Below are 18,029 nucleotides of genomic sequence, written 5' to 3'. Positions count from 1 at the left end.
ATATCCTCCCTATGTTTAGCTGCAACAGGAGAAGTTTCTCATGCACCAGAAGTCTCCCATCCAGGTTCCAATTGCGGGAAAGGGTATCAACGGAGCTTTCTCTCACCACGTTAAACATGACCCTCTCGGTAAATCTTTTTTTTTTTTTAATGCATGCAGGTCGGGGCGCCTGGGCGGCTCAGATGGTTAAGCGTCTGCCTTCGGCTCAGGTCACGATCCCGGGGTCCTGGGATCAAGCCCCGCATCGGGCTCCCTGCTCCGCAGGAAGCCTGCTTCTCCCTCTCCCACTCCCCCTGCTTGTGTTCTCTCTCTGGCTGTCTCTCTCTCTGTCAAATAAAATCTTCAAGCAAAAAAATAAAAATAAAAATAAATGCATGCAGGTAATTAAGAGAAAGTTCCAGTGTTTTCCCCAGCAAGAAAGGGGATACCAATGTATCAAGGACATGAGAAGGCTCCAGGTTCAATCAAGGGGCAACAGGTTGAAAACTTCTCCAACTTCATTCCGGCAAGTTCACTCCAGACCCCAAATGGCCCCCATAGGGCCATCAGGAGCCAGACCACAGCCACCACATCTGTGCTCTTCAGCCCTGGGGCCAAACTATGGCTTCTCAAAAGCCAGAGGGGGAGTCCCAGGAGCTGACTGGTAAGGACAGGGGAGCTGTGGAGGCCGCTCTTTCACCAGCCCAGCACAGAAACGGGATGAGAGGGAGCAGGTCTCAGCTGCCAGATGCCTCAAGATGAGGAAAAAGGCAGCAGGCTCAGGTCCAAGTTTAGCAGTCAGTCTGGGCTGGGAGGAAAAAAAACTTTGGAGAGAAATTACCTGTCTCGATGTGAGCTTGATCAGGGACCCTTCATAGCCCTGCAGAGAGAGAGGTGGTCATCACGGGGAAGGTCAGAAGCCTTTGTTGCACTATCCTAGTCCCCCTCCTCCAGCTCCCAGCAGCACCATTCTCACACTCTCCCACCCTCCCCCAACATCCACCACCCTGACCTCCACCATTGATGTGCGCCCTCTGCCCTTGTGTTCCCTATCACATGGTCTAGCACGCGGGGCGGGCATCATGCGGCAGCATTCATCATTTCATGCATAAATTCCCGCTTGCTCCGCTAACTTGTCAGCTGGAAGGACAGACCCTACCTTGTAAAGTTTTCTCAAAACTTAAACTGAAAAGTCTACACTGAATCACAAAGATTCCTTATATGGCCAAGTCAACTCAGATTCTCTCTTGTTTCCACTTTACAGATGAGGAAAGAGAGGCTCAGAAAGGGCTAAGCAATCGGCGGAGAGCAACACGTGAATGAGCAGAACCACGACAGGAAGCCAGGTCTGCGATCACCGTTTCTGATACGCTGCCCTTTGTCTTTCCTGCTGCCCTATCCAGGTCAGAGTCATTCCTGCTGCTTCTGCTCCGGCCTAGGCTCTGCCCACGGGTGGCTGGGTCCAGACTCACCTTGAACGGCCGGAAGAGCAGGTAGAGTTCTCTGGGTTTAATGTCCACAGGGAGGCCACTGACGAACAGTGTCCGGACCTGGGGACAGAGACCACAGTAGACAGGAATAATGGCTCTTCCTTCAGGAAGGAACTGGAATCCTTCCAGAGGGGAAGGAGGAATTCCGAATATCCTGGGCTTCCTTTGGAGGCCGAGACAAACGAATACTCGGGAGTTTCACAGCATTTCACTTTTCAAAGCCCTTTCTGTACACTTTGCTTTCTCTGCGTTCATCCCACAGGTGATTCAACAAGCACCTGCTGAGCACCTCTGTACACAGACCCAACAGCGCCCGGAGGAGAGAGCCCTATGTGATAAGCACACAGATCAAGGATCCCTGAGACTTCAAGAAAGCTAGGGTATCTTACCCCCAACATTAGACAAGTCAAAATGTATACAGTTTTCAGAAGATACCAACGGACCCCTGGATGAGAGGCTCTGCCTGGTCTAGAGAAGACGCAAGGCTGTAAACGGATCCTAAGTCTTAGGTCACGCTACACCCTGTAGTGATTTCAACGGAGGGCCTGGCATGCTCACATCCATCTCCTAGTGCTTCCTACACTAGATGGAGGTTCTTCAATGGCAGGGACTATGTTGTATTCTTGCCCCAATGCCCCGTTCTTAGCATGGGGCTGTATTAAACATTTACTGAATAAGGGACCTGGCTAAGGGGTCAGAGAGGGAAAGTTACACTGGGTTTTCAAGAATGAGTAGGATCTTACCAGCTTCAAGTGAGGCAGATGGTGCTGTAAGTTACGAGCCTTGCCCTCAACATGGTTACAAGTTAGTGATAGAGCCAGATCTAGACACCAGGTGTCCATCCTGTGACTCTGACCAAACCTGACCTCCTGAACCAGGGGTGAGGTCCCTGAGAGGGCTGGCAGGCACTCGACGGCACCACTGTTGGTGACATGTTGCTGGTACCAGACGCTCAAGTAGCAAGGCCAGATCGGCCAATAATTAGAATGGGGAGGGAGGATTTTCCATTGTTTAGGTCCATTAAAAATATATATTAAAACTGTGGCTGAGGCATGAAAAACCCAAATGAATAGAGCTTCCCTATATACTCGACTCCTGATTTCAAAAAGTTGCATCTCAGGGCACCTGGGGTGGCTCAGTTGGTTAAGCGTCTGCCTTCGGCTCAGGTCATGGTCTCAGGGTCCCGGGATTGAGTCCTGCATCAGGCTCCCTGCTTCTTGGGGGGCCTGCTTCTCCCTCTGCCTCTCTCTCTCTCATGATTAAATAAATGAAATCTTAAAAAAAAAACTCTTAAAAAAAAAATTTGCATCTCATACCATCAAGCCAAGCATAAGTCTTCCCAACTCATCCCTGCCGGTATAAGAGAAAGCTCACGTGCCTCAGCCACCCCCACCCCCCATGCGGCCATTCCTGACAGCATTTAGATGCCCTACAGTGGCCACATACCCTTCTCCAGAGGCACCAAAGAATTTCCTCCATGCTCCAGTGACGGCCTCCTGAACCCAGGCAACAGCCCTTCCAATGGCTTGAATCAAGAACCTGAGCACCCAGGCAAAGTTACACCCAATGCAGGCAGGCAGGCACACAGACAGACAGACAGACACACCCCCAATGAATACCCAGACCTCAACAACAGAGCCAGGAATGGCAAAGGAAACCAGCCCTGACAGCTGCTGGTAACCAGTGTCACCAACCCCGCCCCCACCAAGAATGGCTCCCAGCCCACGGCTGATAAAGAATGGGTGAGGACAAACTTCTTCTCTCGCATAGGTTTTTACCAAGAAGCATACCAGGCAGAATCCCTCGCAACTCAGGATGCATCTTCCCCCTCTGGCCATGCCTCTCCCTCCCCAGACACGCCTCTGCTTCCAGGCACGGGGTGAGGATTCTGCACATTTCACTTCCCTGTGTACGCAGCTCTCGGGCATGGCCCTGTTTCCAGAGGAACCTGGGAAGAACTGGACAGCCCAAGCTCCTGGCAGAGTGAACCCAGCTCCTGGACTCCAAAGAACAACGGTCCTCTACACCCCTCCGCCCTTTGATTAGAGGGCCTTTAATTTACATGTAAGCCCTCAAACAGAAGTGATATGCTCAGGTCACACGGTTTGTTCTTAAAAGGCAGAAGACCTGGGACTCAAAACCCAGGTCTTCTGACTACTCGTCCAGGCTGCTTTTGGGTGCCAGGACTTGGGCACCCAGCCCACTCCCCAAAGATGGACTGAAAGTGTGCAAGCCCAGCCAGGGCCGTGCTGGATGGACCTGGATCAGTACTACTCCCTCCTCCCAGGGATGTGGTTTTGGTCCAAGACACGGAGCCAGAGCGGCCCCACAGAAACCTCTGCCTCAGTTCTCCCCAGGGGCCACCCATTTCACCCAGGCTAATTTTAAACCCTTCCTCAAATGGCTCCTTTCTGGCCAGACCTCCCCAGAGGCCCCCTTAAATAGCAAGTTCTCAGCACAAAATTTCCTGCTTGGGCTGGGGGTGGGGTTGAGGGTGAGTATGGGGGAGCTTTCCCTCATTCCCAGCTCGGATCCTTGTTTCCAGCCTTCCCTCTGGGCCAGACGACCCTTCTCCCGTTTCCATCTTTTAGGTTCTACAGTGTCCAAAATGCTACCATCTGGCTACCGTCCTGTCTCAGGAAACAAGCTGAGGTCAGGCAGTTATGGATCAGGTGGTGGGTCCCCATCCGCCAGGTCACAGGAAGCTTAACCTGAATACTCTCCTTGGTCCTTACTTGATCCTAGTCTCGCCGGCAGATGATGTGCCCTCTGCCTATCCCCTTGTGCAGATAGGGAAACTGAGGCCCAGAAAGGGCTCATACAGCTTAGCTCACAAGGGAGCCAAGCTGGGTAAGACCCAGGCACCCTGACTTAGCCATCTGTGCCACCAGGAATCCATCTTGCTGTGGGGACAGAGGGAGTGGCACGGAGGTGGCCTCGTTAGCCCCATGGGTGGGGAAAGAGCTGCCTGTGTCAGTTCGGTAGGCAGCCCCTTCCCCCAGGCGCTTGTTTAGGATGCTGGGGTGATGGGGGCAGAGCAAGAAGGAACCACAGGTGGAAGGAAGCGTAAGCCTAGCCGGCTGCTCAGCTACATGTGGAGAGGACAAGAGGCTGCAGAGACCAATCCCCCTCCCGCTTCCAACTCTATCCGGTCCTGCCCGCCCCCCCCCGACAAGCGCCCCCACAGGCTTGTCTCAAGGCAGCTGCTCCTGCTGCCCCTCAGCGCACCCCTTCCTCATTCCCTAACTGAAGGGCACTCATCTTTCGGGTCCCTCTGTTTCCTCATTCCCCCTTCCTTCCTCTGAAGTCTTATGTGGCCAGGACGCCCTGCCTTCTATTGTTCCCACAGTCTAAACTTACCCCCTCCACCTGGACTCTATAAAAGCCCAGAGACAGGAGCCAAGGCTCAAAACTTTCCTATCCCTCAACCGCGCCTAGAGTCAGGCCTCCGCATTTGAACTACGCACCCCTCGCACCCCATTTCTGTGCACCTCAGTCCGTTTAAATGAAAGACTCCCATCAGGCACAGATGTGGCCAGCAGGGCACAGTGACATGATACATGGGGGAGAGAGCAGGCTCTCGTTGGCTACACCAGAGTCTGCATCCCAGCTTTATGCCTGGCTCGGGGAAGCGGTTTCATCTCTCCAGATCTCAGTTCCTTCGTCTGTACAACACAGATACTATCTACCTCCAGGATGAAGAGCTCACTTTCCTCTATGCCCAGCACATAGGAGAGGCTCAATGAAATGCTGGTTCACTTAGGGCTCCTGTAATCACAGCATTGACCTACACAAAAACCTCCCCTATCAGGTACCATGAGCCATTTATTTATAAAGTTGCCCAGTGAGCCTGGATTGGGTCCAAGTCAGTCCGGAGCTGGGAATGCAGGGGAGTCAACCATAAGTAGTCACTGGATTCTTTAGTGTTCCTCTTCCCTAGGGAGGGAATGGCCAAGGTGGAAGGCACCATGGAGACCAGCTAGTTCAACACTCTCACTCTGCAGATGAGGGAACCAAGGCTCAGGATAGGAAGGTGACAGAGCAAGCTGAGAGCACAGTCAGATCCTTTAGGGGACGGCAGGGACAGAGACATACAGTGACTTCTCCAAGGCCTTGCCTCCTAGTCCTGTGTCCCAGACTCGCACTGGATACCCCTCCCCTTCCATGCCACCACTGACGCCAGCCTCCTGGCAATAGGGTGCAACATTCAGGAAAGAGGCTGGGTACAGACAAGGATTCAGGCACCAACTGCGGGGTGATGCCAAGCTAGAAAGATTAACCAAAGCACCCATGTCCTGCCTACTCTGTGTTCAGTACAGCATTCAACACAAAAACGTTTTTAAGTATTTGAAGAAAACAGAAGGGGTAGTTCACACAATCCCAGGCTACTAGAAGGCACCAACCTTGTTGCCTGGGCCCTTCTCCTTCCATACACTCACCCTTTCTCCAGAAGTATCCAGACAACAAAAGATTATCTCCTCTGTCCTGAAACGTCGAAGGCAACAACAGTCCTTCTAAGATGGTCATCTTTATGGCAAGTACCGGTGGACGGTGCTGGACCACAGCCACATCCTCAGTCCAGTTGGAAGGTAAGTTTGGAACAGGGTAGGGAGAGTATTAGGGGAGAACCAGAGAAAGTATGGAGAATCTTTAGAAGTCAGTGAAAGAAGAAACATGTTGAGGAACAGCTCTTCCAGTGGAACCTGCTAGAATTACCATGCTGACATGGACAAGGAACTTGGCCACAGAGGTGTGCCCATAAAGGACACTGCAGACATGGCTATGCAGCCTTCATAATGGTCAGGAGCAGACTTGACCTTGCTGGAGGTCCCAGCCAGCCCCAGGCCTGCCTAGGGGAACCAAATGGCCTTTAGCACAACTGTGTCCCCCATCCAGGAGGCTTTGGGGGCTCCTGAGGCTGGTCTTCCCTTAGGCAAGTCCTGCTACCTGACCTTCCCCTGAGTTCCTGGGAACAAAGGGTCGAGGAAGTCCAGTCTCATTTAAGTCCATGCCACAGGCTATCACTGGAGGTCAGACTTCCTGAGGTTGTCTAGCTCCTCACTATGGACCCTACAGTGCTGGGGGCAAAGAGCCCTCACCTCCTCCACAGAAGGCCTGTGAGCTCGCTCCCACTGCTCCAGGCGAGGGGCAGAAAAGAGCATCTCTGAGCGGCCTCCCTCATCCCCAGGATTATTCTTGAGGCCCCTGTGGAGGGAATGTCCCCTAGAAGGAGCCTCTCAGCCCACTTTCTTTTTTTTTTTTTTTTAAGATTTTATTTATTTATTTGACAGAGAGAGACACAGTGAGAGCAGGATCACAAGCAGAGGGAGAGGGAGAAACAGGCTTCCCGCGGAGCAGGGAGCAGGGAGCCCAATGCGGGGCTCGATCCCAGGACCCCGGGATCATGACCTGAGCCGAAGGCAGACGCTTAATGACTGAGCCACCCAGGCGCCCCTCAGCCCACTTTCTAACCCCAACATGACAGACTCCCTGGAGTCCCTGGCTATTTCCTTCAGGCCTCATACTGAAGGTCTCTCTCCCTCTGTGGCCCCCTGTGGCCCTCCCCAGCACGAGGAAGACTACATTCTAAAGAGAAGCAGGAAGAAGGGACTCTGACCACCTCATTTATATCTGTGTGTCTGATGTTCTTCCTTCAGACAAACTGACATTTGTTTACAGATGTTCAGAAAAAGTGAAATCAAACAAAAGGCTTCAGGAGCAAGGGGATAGTGACGCACAAGGCATTAGCCTTAGAACAAGTCCAGACCTCCGTGGGAAAGGCCACTAGGCAGGACTCCTCCTCTAGCAGTCCAGGTGGACATCTCTCTTGGTCCTGGACACTCCCCCAGGCAGACCTGTCATTCAGTGCCCCCAACCCAGGCCAGCCCTCTGGACAGTGGCTGCTCAGAGGTCTCCCTCCTCCCCACACAGAGGACCCAGCTCTCATGGAGGCCATATAGAAGTTGAGGGAAGGGGGCTGTTGGGGGATAAGGAGGGGATGGGTGTTCTCTACAGAGGAAAACAGCCGAGCAAAGCTTCCACGTGGCACAGGACGGGGGCAGCAGTCAATGGGGACCCTCCTCCAATAAAGAGGACAACACACTCAGGGCCCTGTAGCTCCAACTCGCCCCAACCTTTTCGATGCAAGACTCCCTTCACACCGAGCATTAAATGTTCAACTTCGCAGTTAAGGGCCACAGCAGGGTACTGTGGCTGAGAGGACAAGCTCCGTTAAGTCCCAGCTTTTATTATGAGACAGAAAGGGTAAACACCGCTTTCAAAATCAGTGGAATGCTCATGGATATCAAACCCTCTTAGCCTTTAACTCTGAAGGACAGCCACTGCCTTCCTTTAAACCCCAGCCTTGTAATCTCCAAGGACCAACCACCCAGAGGACAGACCTTTCTCCACAAAGGATGCTGAGGTAGGAAAACATCAGGGCCACCCCTGACCTCTTCCCCACCCCACCCAGAAATAAACCCCTGGGGTCCACCAGGAACACTCTGCCCTAGGAGACAGACTCCTGCCTTCCAGGCAAATCCCCTCCTCACAGGGCTGGGACACGAGAAGGACACACCCGGGGAAACCTGACTTTGGGCAATAGATACATCCTACCGAAGAGATAAAAATGACATTTGAAAATGGATTCTTTGCAGCAGTCCTGTAGCATCTCTGGAAGCTGGAATTCAATCTGGAAAGGAAAAACTATTCCAACTGTCCATTCCATCAAACTACTCAAGTGATGGGCTTGCTCTGAATCCCTACCTACTCGCAGCTTAGTGTGAGCTATGGTGTCATCTGGATGGAAAACACCACTTAGGGAAGGGAGTGGGGGGGAGGAGGGAAGTCCAAAAAGGGAAAAACAAGCCTCTCAGAAGCCCCTCCCACATCCTTCCCTGACTCCCAGCCCTCTGAAGCAACTGAAATGCAGAATATTTGAGCTGGAAGAAACCTTATTTTTAGATGAGGGAACCAAGGCCCAGGGGTCCAGTGAGTTGCTCCCGATCACCAGCACGTCAAGAAGCAGCCCCTGCGTCCCCAGGTGCCTGTGAGTCAACGCTCCTTCGCAGACCTCAATCTCACACACCAACTTACTCAGCCCCCAGTCAAGTCAGCCTTGGGCAACCTGAAAACAAGTGGCCTTTAGCCTCTAAGAAGGCAGAAACAGCTCCTCGCAGACAGTTGATTTGGGGCGGGGGGTGGGGGAGTGGGGGGTGTGTTCTACTGGATGATCCCATGGTTAGTCCTTAACAGAATTAATTCCAGGAAAGTCAAAGGAAGACAGATAGACAGACTGCTGATTCCCAGCACTAAGTGGGAACAGCCTTGTGCCCTGCTGACTTGCAGGCAGGGGCCGGAACAGGGCCACACACATGCCTCAGAGAGGGCAGCTAGGCACATGTGGCCCCAGACGCCCCGAGTCCAAACGGAAGCCCAGGCCACCCCACCCACCACTGCCACCCCCACCGACCAGACCCTGGGAGTTTATGACATGCAGCCTGCACTACGTCCAGATTATGGCTTTCCTGATACAAAGATACTAAAGGTCCTGGGGCACCTGGGTGGCTCAGTCCGTTAAGTGTCTGCCTTCGGCTCAGGTCATGATCTCAGGGTCCTGGGATCGAGCCCCGCATCGGGCTCCACACTCAGTGCAGTCTGCTTGTCTCTTTCACTCTCCCCCTGCGCACTCTCTCTCTCAAATAAATAAGTAAAATCTTTTTTTATTTTTTTAAAGGTTTTATTTATTCATTTGACAGAGAGAGACACAGTGAGAGAGAGAACACAGGCAGGGGTAATAGGAGAGGGAGAAGCAGGCTTCCCGTGGAGCAGGGAGCCTGATGCGGGGCTCGATCCCAGGACCCTGGGATCATGACCTGAGCCGAAGGCAGACGCTTAATGACTGAGCCACCCAGGCGCCCCAATAAATAAAATCTTAAAAAAAAAAAAAAGATACTAAAGGTCCTTTCTTTGTCTTTTTAAAAAGATATTTATGTATTTATTTATTTGAAAGAGAGTGAGCGAGAGCAAGCAGGGGGACGGAGAGGGACAAGCAGACTCTGCACTGAGCGCAGAGCCTGATGAGGGGTTTGATCTCGACCCTGAGACCATGACCTGAGCTGAAATCAAGAGTCGGTCACTTAACGGACTGAGCCACCCAGGCGCCCCCTAAAGGTCCTTTCCAGGCCTGCACCAGCCATCATCATACCCAGCTCTGCTCTGGCTTCTCCAAGGGGAAGAAACCCCATTGAGAATGAAGACACTGGAGGACTGGAGCTCAGCTTCCTGTTCAGCAAGCACCTGCCGATCAGACACGGAAACAGAAGGAAAAGAGCCTCAAACCAACTGTCAGGGAGCCTGGGTAGTACCCCAGCCTGGCCACCAGCCAGGCAGGTGTCTTTGCGGCCTTCCTCTGCTGCTTCAACTATCAAGAGGAAGGATGTACTAGCCTCAGGGTCCTTCACACTCCACCTTGTAGGATACCAAGGAAGCAGGAGAAGGTGACTGAGTCTCAGGAGAAGGCTTTGGCATTGCCCTCCAGCTGCTTAGGGCTTAAGCACTCCCCATCTGCCCAGAAAAAGGCCAAGAGTGTGGTGTAAAGGGGGCTAGAGAATGAGAGGGTGACAGAGCAGCAAGTCAGCAGCCAGGCCCTGGGGGTCCGGGTGGGGTCTCTGCTGGGGCAATGTTCGGGTTGCCAAAAAGAAACCTCGGGACAGTCCCCCACACAGGCCGAGGCTTGGCACCAGCAGGTCGCTCTTACCCCTCCCCGGGGTGGGGGGGAGGAGGGAAAGAAGTCCCTCTGAGTGGGGCCACTTGACGAGAGGTGGATGGAATGTGGTGACATGGCCCGCAGATGCAGGACTTATAAGGGCTGAACAAGGACACAGGGAAAAAGAGCAAGCAGATACAGCCAGACAGTGGACGGGAATTGGGACACAGGCTCCCGGAAACCCAGTGCTTCCCATGCTCCCTCTGAGGAGCTCTGGGCTGCTCAGCTCCCGAGCTAGGACACTGCCCAGCTTCCCCGCACCCAGGGCACGTCCGATGCCGTGAGTCCGACCTGGTGTGAAGCACCAGGCTTTGGATGTGTTCTACAGCCTTTTGCCTGCCCCTGCTAATTACAGCCCCAAATCACAGGGTTTGGCTCTCAGGCCCCACTCTGGGCAGCACTCTGTGGTTTCCAGGTCTTTCATACCTACCATCTGGCATAGGAGCCAGATGGTCCCTTGATGTAACAGGCACAGCGGTACTGGCCCATTTTACAGATGAAGAACCAGCTCAGGGATTAGGTGTTGGGACAGCCAGGGGCAGAGCCAGCAGTAAAATCCAAGTCGTCTGGCAAGCTGAGGCACTTCCCCTACAGCCTGCAATGTGTCCTAGAGTCCAGACTTCCAGACTGTGTATGAATAGGGGGTCAGGGGAACCAAGCTGGGGTGGTAAGAAGTTCTCTAAAGGGTGGGACAGGGCTAGGTATGAATAGAGTTTTAAATAATAAGGCTTCTGACCTCATGCTCCAGGCCACTTCCAGCCCCAGGAACAGAAGGCACAACATCTCGGGGACAGACTTGGTCAAAAAGCATGTTGTGAGCACAGCCTACACCTCATTTATAGGGAAGGAGACCAAACTGCATGAACTGCATGGTGCAGACTCAGTGCTATGGCCGGGGGACTGTTTTCCATTTGGTTCCAGACACTGCCAGGGGCTAAGTCTTTTAGAGGCGACTCAGGTGGCTGGCTCACAGGGCCCCCAGCCGGGAGGCCTTCTGGGCAAGGCTTCCTTCCCTCCTGTGCCGTCCACCTCCCCTGTCCCTCCTGGTGCCATGTGGTCCGTCAACACAGATCTATTGCTCGTTCCTGTGCCTGGCAAGGGTCGCAGCTGTCACCACTGCCACGTACAAACCCACGCATCAGAGTGTGAGCCTAGGGGAACCTTATAGCCCTCCTCCAGCTCCGAAACCAATACGTCTAACCCTTAACCACCTGACGTTATTCCACTGTGAACACAGAGCACTGAGCCTACCACATCTGCCCACTACCTGAAGGAAGCAGATGAAGCCTGGTAAGAGATGTTTCCTAACATAATGCTCCTGTTGTTGGGAGGGGATCTCTGTTTGTGAATGGAAGCTGCTTCAAGGGTCTGCATTCTGGTTTGGAGCTCCCTGGTCACAAGCATCCCAAGCTGTGCCTGGATATGGCCACCACCATACATCAAGAATGAGGACCAGTCTAGGCAGAAGTTCTTCCATTTCAACAAACGTTCTCAAAAAACGGTCAGGTCCTATTCCCGTAACCTCTCCTGACACCCCCTCCACCAGTAGAAGCCCAGGACCCATTTGGGGAGGGAGAGGGTGGCTAAACACAAAAGGGAGCCAGGTACTCCAGACACTCATCCCATGGCCTTGTCCAGGTCAGGTCCTACCCCTTCTTCCCGGGAGTCCCAGGCCTGTTCAGAACTATACAGGCGGCCATGATGACTTGTGACAGCCAACAGCCTCTGCTCAGTGGGCCATAAACGACTAAAGGCCATGGCAGATAGGCCCAGACAGACCCTCCCACTACATACAGCCCCTGCCCCTGCTATCCTCCAGAGGCCCCCAGCACAGATGGATCCACCAGCAGACTCTTCAGGAAAGGCTGACTCTTCGGTCAGCCTTGGCACATCTCAGAGGTAACCGTATTTTTTCCATCCAAGGATAGAATAGGGGAAGCAGCAGAAAGAGGGAGGCCATGCTGTCCCTGGGCAGGGAGTAGATGGGGTTCCAGAATACAGAGCTTTGTGGGGTATCTATAGCTCCCGCCTCACAGCAACACGGTTTCTGAAGTTCAGCGATGGGCTCTGCCCCACTGCCTCATGGCTTTGCCAGGGATGCGAGGACCCCTCTGAGGAAGCCACGGTCAAGGGATGGCAGAGAAACTAACAAGTTACCAGACGTCACTGCTATCCAAAACCAACAGCTCAGCAGAGTCTGGGGCCCACGGACCAGGAGCCCAGCCCTCAGGGTAGGTAGGATGGACTCTTTGCCCTCTCAGGACTGTCTGGAGGCCCACTGGGATAAATGGGTGGAGAGCATGAGAGCAAAAACCAAGGCATCCCACACTTCATGTCTTGACTCCACTTCGAGTACTCACCACCCTCTCTCTGGAGACAGGAATGAGAAGAAATCAGAATGTCCAAATGCTGAATGGGATTTAGAAGTTGGTTCTTACTGGGATAAGCTAGCCAGGCTGCCCATGTGCAGGGAAGGAGGAGATGAGACCCAACAGAATGACCCCCCCACACACAAAATGACAGGCAGTCACTTTACAGTGGGTACCATTTCTTTAGTTAAGATGCCCAAAGCAGCAGGGTACCAAGGCGGGTGGTGGGTAGGGGCGGGGGGCAGTGAAAGCAGTAAGCCCCAGTACAGGCAACAAGGGGATGTACTGCCTATAGAGACTGAATAATAAAACTGACTCGGTCTGGTTTTATCACCCCGTGATGGCAATCCTAAACAATACCTATGATAAAATACTCCTCCTCCGAGGGCTTCCAGCTCCCATCACCCAGTCTTCGGATGCCCCAGCCCAATAGGAACCACCCTGGAGCAGCACCACCCAAAGCTCAGACCTCAAAAACTGTTGCAAGACCTTTTCTCCCCACCACCCCAGCCCTCACCAAAAACCCTAATGTAAAACAGAACAGCAGGTACAGTGTGTGGTTAAGGGCAAACTCTGGGTTCAAACCCCATCTTATCTACTTACTAGCTACATGAAAGTTTTCCAAGATTTTGTTTATTTATTTGAGAGGGAGAGGAGGTGCGAGCAAGTGGGCAGGGGGGGTGGGGAGTGAAGGCAGAGGGAGAAGGAGAGAACGCCAAGCATGGAGGCTGACGTGGGGCTCAATCTCACGACCCTGAGGTGGACGCCCAACCAACTGAGCCACCCAGGTGCCCCTACATGAAAGTCATTTAACCTGTCTCAGATTCCTCATTCATAATATGGTGATGACAATAACGTTAAGCAACTCACAGTGCTGTTGTGAAAGTTCAAGGAGGTAAAATGGTGAGATACTTAGAAAAATGCCTGGCACGAATACTGGGCATAGGCTTACTATTATTAGGACAGCCTCTCTATTAGGTTATTTGAGCAGAGAAGTCACATCCACAACAACCCCGAGGGAGGAAGGGGGCCCAGCCTACAGAATCTGCCAGGACCTATCTGCCTGGGCCCTGTCTCCAGGTAAGTGCCCAGAAGAATAGACGCCTCCCTTCCCTCATATTAAAAAACAAAAACAAAAAACAAAACCACTTACAGATAGAGAGCAACAAGATGTCCCAGATTCTGTCAAAGATTTTTGATGGCAGAGAAAAGGGAAGTGGCCGAGTTACACGCTGGACCCCCGAATTCCTTCACCTTCATCTAGAGTGCTAACCCTGGCCCATCCTGCCAGGGACTTGGCTGGTTCCTCAGAGACCTCTAGAGGACACATGATGGACCCAGTGGTGCCAGGCCTGCAAGCAGCCACGTTGGCCCAGATACACTGGATGCAACGGACAAGCACAGATGGGGGTGGGAGGGCAGCAAGGGGTCAAGACCCTCAGGTCAAGCTGTAGCTTCTCTGGCTGCCATTAATGCCTGCCTTTCTATAGTTTACCATTAGGCTGGAAAAAAAACTTCTTTAACTCTTAGAAACCTGAACTCCATCCACTCAGGATTCCAAATGCTACCTTCCCTTCAGCTCTGCCACAGCCCCCCCACCCCCAGTGAATAATTCCTGTAACTTAGCTTTACCTTGTATTATGAGATTAAAGTCTCCTTTTAAAAAATAGAGTGTTTTCAAACCACATGTACCCCTCCCCAGAAACACTGTAACTCTCTAGCCAGCCCTACAAATCAGTAAGGCATGCTTGGGTCTGGGGCTCCGGAGCATCAGAGGCAAGCCTGCCCTGTGCTGCAATATTGCCTTACCTTCTGGAGCTCCCCGTACCAACCCCACCTGGGTTAAGACATAGCCTCTAGACTGAAAGGGACACTCAGCTCTTTCCCTGCAGACACCCTCCTTAATTCATCGCTGCCCTCCTTAGCTTTCAAACAGTATCATAGCTTCTAACAGATCTCCTTTCCAAGTGGCAGAAAAATGCCAATTTCCCCCCAACCTGTGTGATTTCGGCCTCTTCGTAATGTGGCCCCCAGGACTGCTGCAGCCTAGCGAACTCCTGGTAGCCATGTGGCTCCAGAATCCACCTCTCCCTCTACCATTTGCTATTCACTCTTCCTGGAATGCTTTCTGTCCGGCACAGGCCTAACAACCTCCTACCCAGCATCTCAGGGAGGGCTGATCTCTACCTTCTCAGGGGCCCCACTGCATCACTTGCTGATACCCCCTTATTTGACCTACCCTTGCATTTAACATCCCATCCCCTCCTCCTTCTCACCTTCTAGTCTGTGATCTTTCACCTGTAATCCTGCTCTCTGGTCCAGTACAGGAACCTAATGCCTGTGATAGGGATGAAGGCCCCAGGCACAGGGTGGCCAAGCAGGGGAAGTCAGGGCTATACAAGGAGCAGCCCCACGGATACCCCCTTCTAGAACCGTATCCTTCTGGAACCGTGACAACACACCCCTTTCTCCAGCAACCTAACACCTTTAAGAATTGAGGTCTTCTGGTAGGCAAGTAGGAGGATTCCTTGGTTTTCTAGGCTTGCTTTACCTAATCTCTGAGAGCCAGCCTGGCTCAGCCATGAGAGTAAACTACCCCTGCTAACACAGATTCCCTGGATGGTGGCTCCTGGGGGATGCAGAAATGACTGCCCAGGGGGCATCTAAGCTAAAGGGAAGGAATTCAGTTCCAGCTCAAGCCACCAATTCAAGAAGGAACCTCAGCAGAAGAGCTCTTAGCCCAGAAGTCTAATGAGGGGAGAGGGCTCATCCTTGCACTTGACCAGAGCAGACACCGGGATCCAGGAGATTCCCAGAACTTTAATTTTAGACTTTTGTTAAACACAGGCCCGTGCCCCTCCATCAGCACCAGGTGCACTGACTCCCTGACCCACTATGGTGTTATAACCCACCTCTGCCCCCAAGGAGGAGTCACAGGGATTCCACTTCTTGAGGATTCTGCCCTCTCTCTCAGAGAAAAGTGCTTAGAAAAAAGTGACCGATACTTCAAATGCTTTCTCTAAGAATTTAGCTTGGCCACAAGGTTCACCTTTCCCACTTCAAAGGGGTAGGTCTGAGGGTCAGCCCAGCCTCTTGGGTGAACTCCCTGCTAAAGTCAACCATCTAGCATTAGTGGCCTTCTGGGTCTTTGCCCAGCCTCACAGGAGGTCAAGCAGAGATTCCCCACACCCCAGCAACCCTGCCACCTTCCCCCAACTCTCAGAGGAGATTCTGAACAACCAGGTAGAGTTAGGGTGGGGTTAAGGTTCCCATCCGTGCCACGGGCCTGTTGGCATGTCAAGGTCCAAGGAGGACAAGGCCTTCAGGAGCCCCCCCCCCCTCCCCGCTGCAATGGAGCCCACATAACACTGGCGGACAAATGTCAGGCCCTCCCTTGCCATCCTTCAGTGCAAAGAGTTATATATTCCCCCACGAAAAGTGAGATCTAGACCTAGATTCTCAAGATGCCATGCCATTGGTGGACTCGGACTAGCAGCAGGCCTCTGAATTACTAAGAGTGGGAGCTGGTGGTGTGACCCTCCCACCACCCCTCCCACAGTGAGGAGCCCAGCCCAGCACTGGGCCACTGCCGCCATTCTGCACCAAACCTATAGCACGGCCAGCCGGCAGCACGGCCACTGCATTGGAGGGAGGTAGCAACACCAGCGCCCCCCCCAGGGGCTCTGCGGTTTCTCCCCCAAACCAAGGGGAAGGGAGCTCAGGGTGGATAACTGACCCTTGGTTTCCTGGGCAAGGGCTTGCCAGGGCGCGGCAGGAAGGGTCTCTTAGCCCTGGAGTGACACAGCAGGCCAGAGGCCCTGGGAGAGAGCTGCAAAGCCTGTCCCCTTCCACACCAGTTTTTGTCTGGGCCAGCCCAGCTCCTGGTCTCCATTCGCCGCCCAGAGTCCTAAGGCTTATATCCACCACCTCACCGCCCCCCCCACATACACACACCCTCCCCGATTTTGCCATCCCATTAACCACCCAGCTCCTGCTGATTCCACGAAGCCGCCTCACACGCCCTCCTCTTTAGCACATGTCTGGTGGTCAAGATAATGTCGCCACTCCTTGCAGAATCCCACCCAGGCCAGCTCTGGGGTCCTGGATTGCCTGCCGGGGCAAAACCGAAGGGAGAACCGGGAAAGGAGTATCTTTAGGCATCTCTTTCTCAACTCTAATTACTGCCCGCTGACCTCTTTGCCAAAGCCCAGGTTCTGGGGCTGCAAGGAAAGCCCGTCCACTCCCCGTGACTACAGCTCAGTTGCAGTGAACCAAGGTGCCGGGCGGCTGGCCCGGGCCTCCAAGGTCACGGGGAGGGGTCAGGGTGGAAAGTGCAAGGGAGCGAGGGTACCGCCCGCCCGCGGTGCTAATCCCGCTTAGTTCCTTCCCGCGGAGGCGGGAGTCCCGGCCATACCCGAGGAGCGCCTCGGAAGAGGGTAGCGGGCCGGGCCGAGAGTAGAAAACGAGGGATGCGCGGGCAGCAGGCGTGGGGCAGACGCCGCGCCGCTCGCCCACCACGGGACGCACGGACGGCGGCCGGCGCGCGGCCCGCCCCGAGCCCGGGAGGGCGGGGAGACAATGCCCGCCCGGCGGGGCAGTCCAGGCCGCGCGCCCCCGCCCGCCGGACACGGGCTGCTCCTCCCCGACCGAGGGGCAGCGGCGGGAAGGCGCCCGGAGCGATTGCCAGACCGGCCCCGCGCGGCGCGGGAGGCCCAGCGCGCCCTTTCCCCCGCCCACCTCCGCGTGCACTTCACCCCGACAAGTCCCGGGGCCGCAGACCCACCTCCTCCTCCAGAGTGCCGCTGGAGCCCGAGCCCGTGCCGGTGCCCGTGCTGGTGCTGGTGCTGTGCTCGCCGTCCGGCTTCAGGTTGCTCATGGTGCGGGGGGTGAGGTAGGGGTGGCGAGGGGAAGGGAACGCGGAGGGCGAGCGCGGCGCCCGGCCCCGGCGAGGAGGTGGGAAGGGGCGCGGTGAGCGGTGCGCTCCGGGAGTGCGGGGCGGGGTGGCGGTGGGGGGCGCGCGGGGCGGTGAGAGGGGCAGCCGCCGCGTCGGGCTGGGGTCACATCAAGTTTAGCGGGTGCGGGAGGTGGGGAGGGGGTGCGGCGGGGGAGGCCCTCGGAACCGGAGCCGAGCCCGAGCGGCCGCCGCCTCCGCCTTTTCACTGCGACCGGCGAGTGCGCCCGCGGCGGCGGCGGCGGCGGCGGCGGCGGCGGGGGGCGGGCGCCGGGGGAGGGGGCGGGCGCCGGGCGGTGGCGGGGGGCGGGGGCCGGAACCGGCCTCAGCTGGGGCCCGGCCAGCCCCCTCCCCCGCCCTCCTCGCGGTCTCCGGGGGAACGCGCAGCCAATCCCCGCCGCCCACTGCGGGCTCGCCCCGGCCCGGGCCGCGGCGCGCCAGCCTCCGGCGGGGCTTTTACCCTCTTTCCCTCG

General features: G+C 54.8%; 1 protein-coding gene across 1 annotated transcript in view; it reads right to left on the bottom strand.

Annotated features, from left to right (window-relative positions):
- Nucleotides 1-17,765, bottom strand: part of OAZ2 (ornithine decarboxylase antizyme 2) — a 67,468-nt gene extending 49,703 nt beyond the window's left edge. Inside the window, 3 exon segments of the mRNA XM_036087194.2 lie at nt 821-859; nt 1,452-1,529; nt 17,389-17,765. Coding sequence (XP_035943087.1) covers nt 821-859; nt 1,452-1,529; nt 17,389-17,481 — 210 coding nt within the window. The 5' untranslated portion in view covers nt 17,482-17,765.
- Between the last annotated feature and the right edge of the window lie 264 nt (nt 17,766-18,029).

This window comes from Halichoerus grypus, chromosome 8, assembly GCF_964656455.1.
Source record: "Halichoerus grypus chromosome 8, mHalGry1.hap1.1, whole genome shotgun sequence".
NCBI classification, from domain to species: Eukaryota; Metazoa; Chordata; class Mammalia; order Carnivora; family Phocidae; genus Halichoerus; species Halichoerus grypus.
This window is presented reverse-complemented; position numbering and strand designations above follow the sequence as displayed.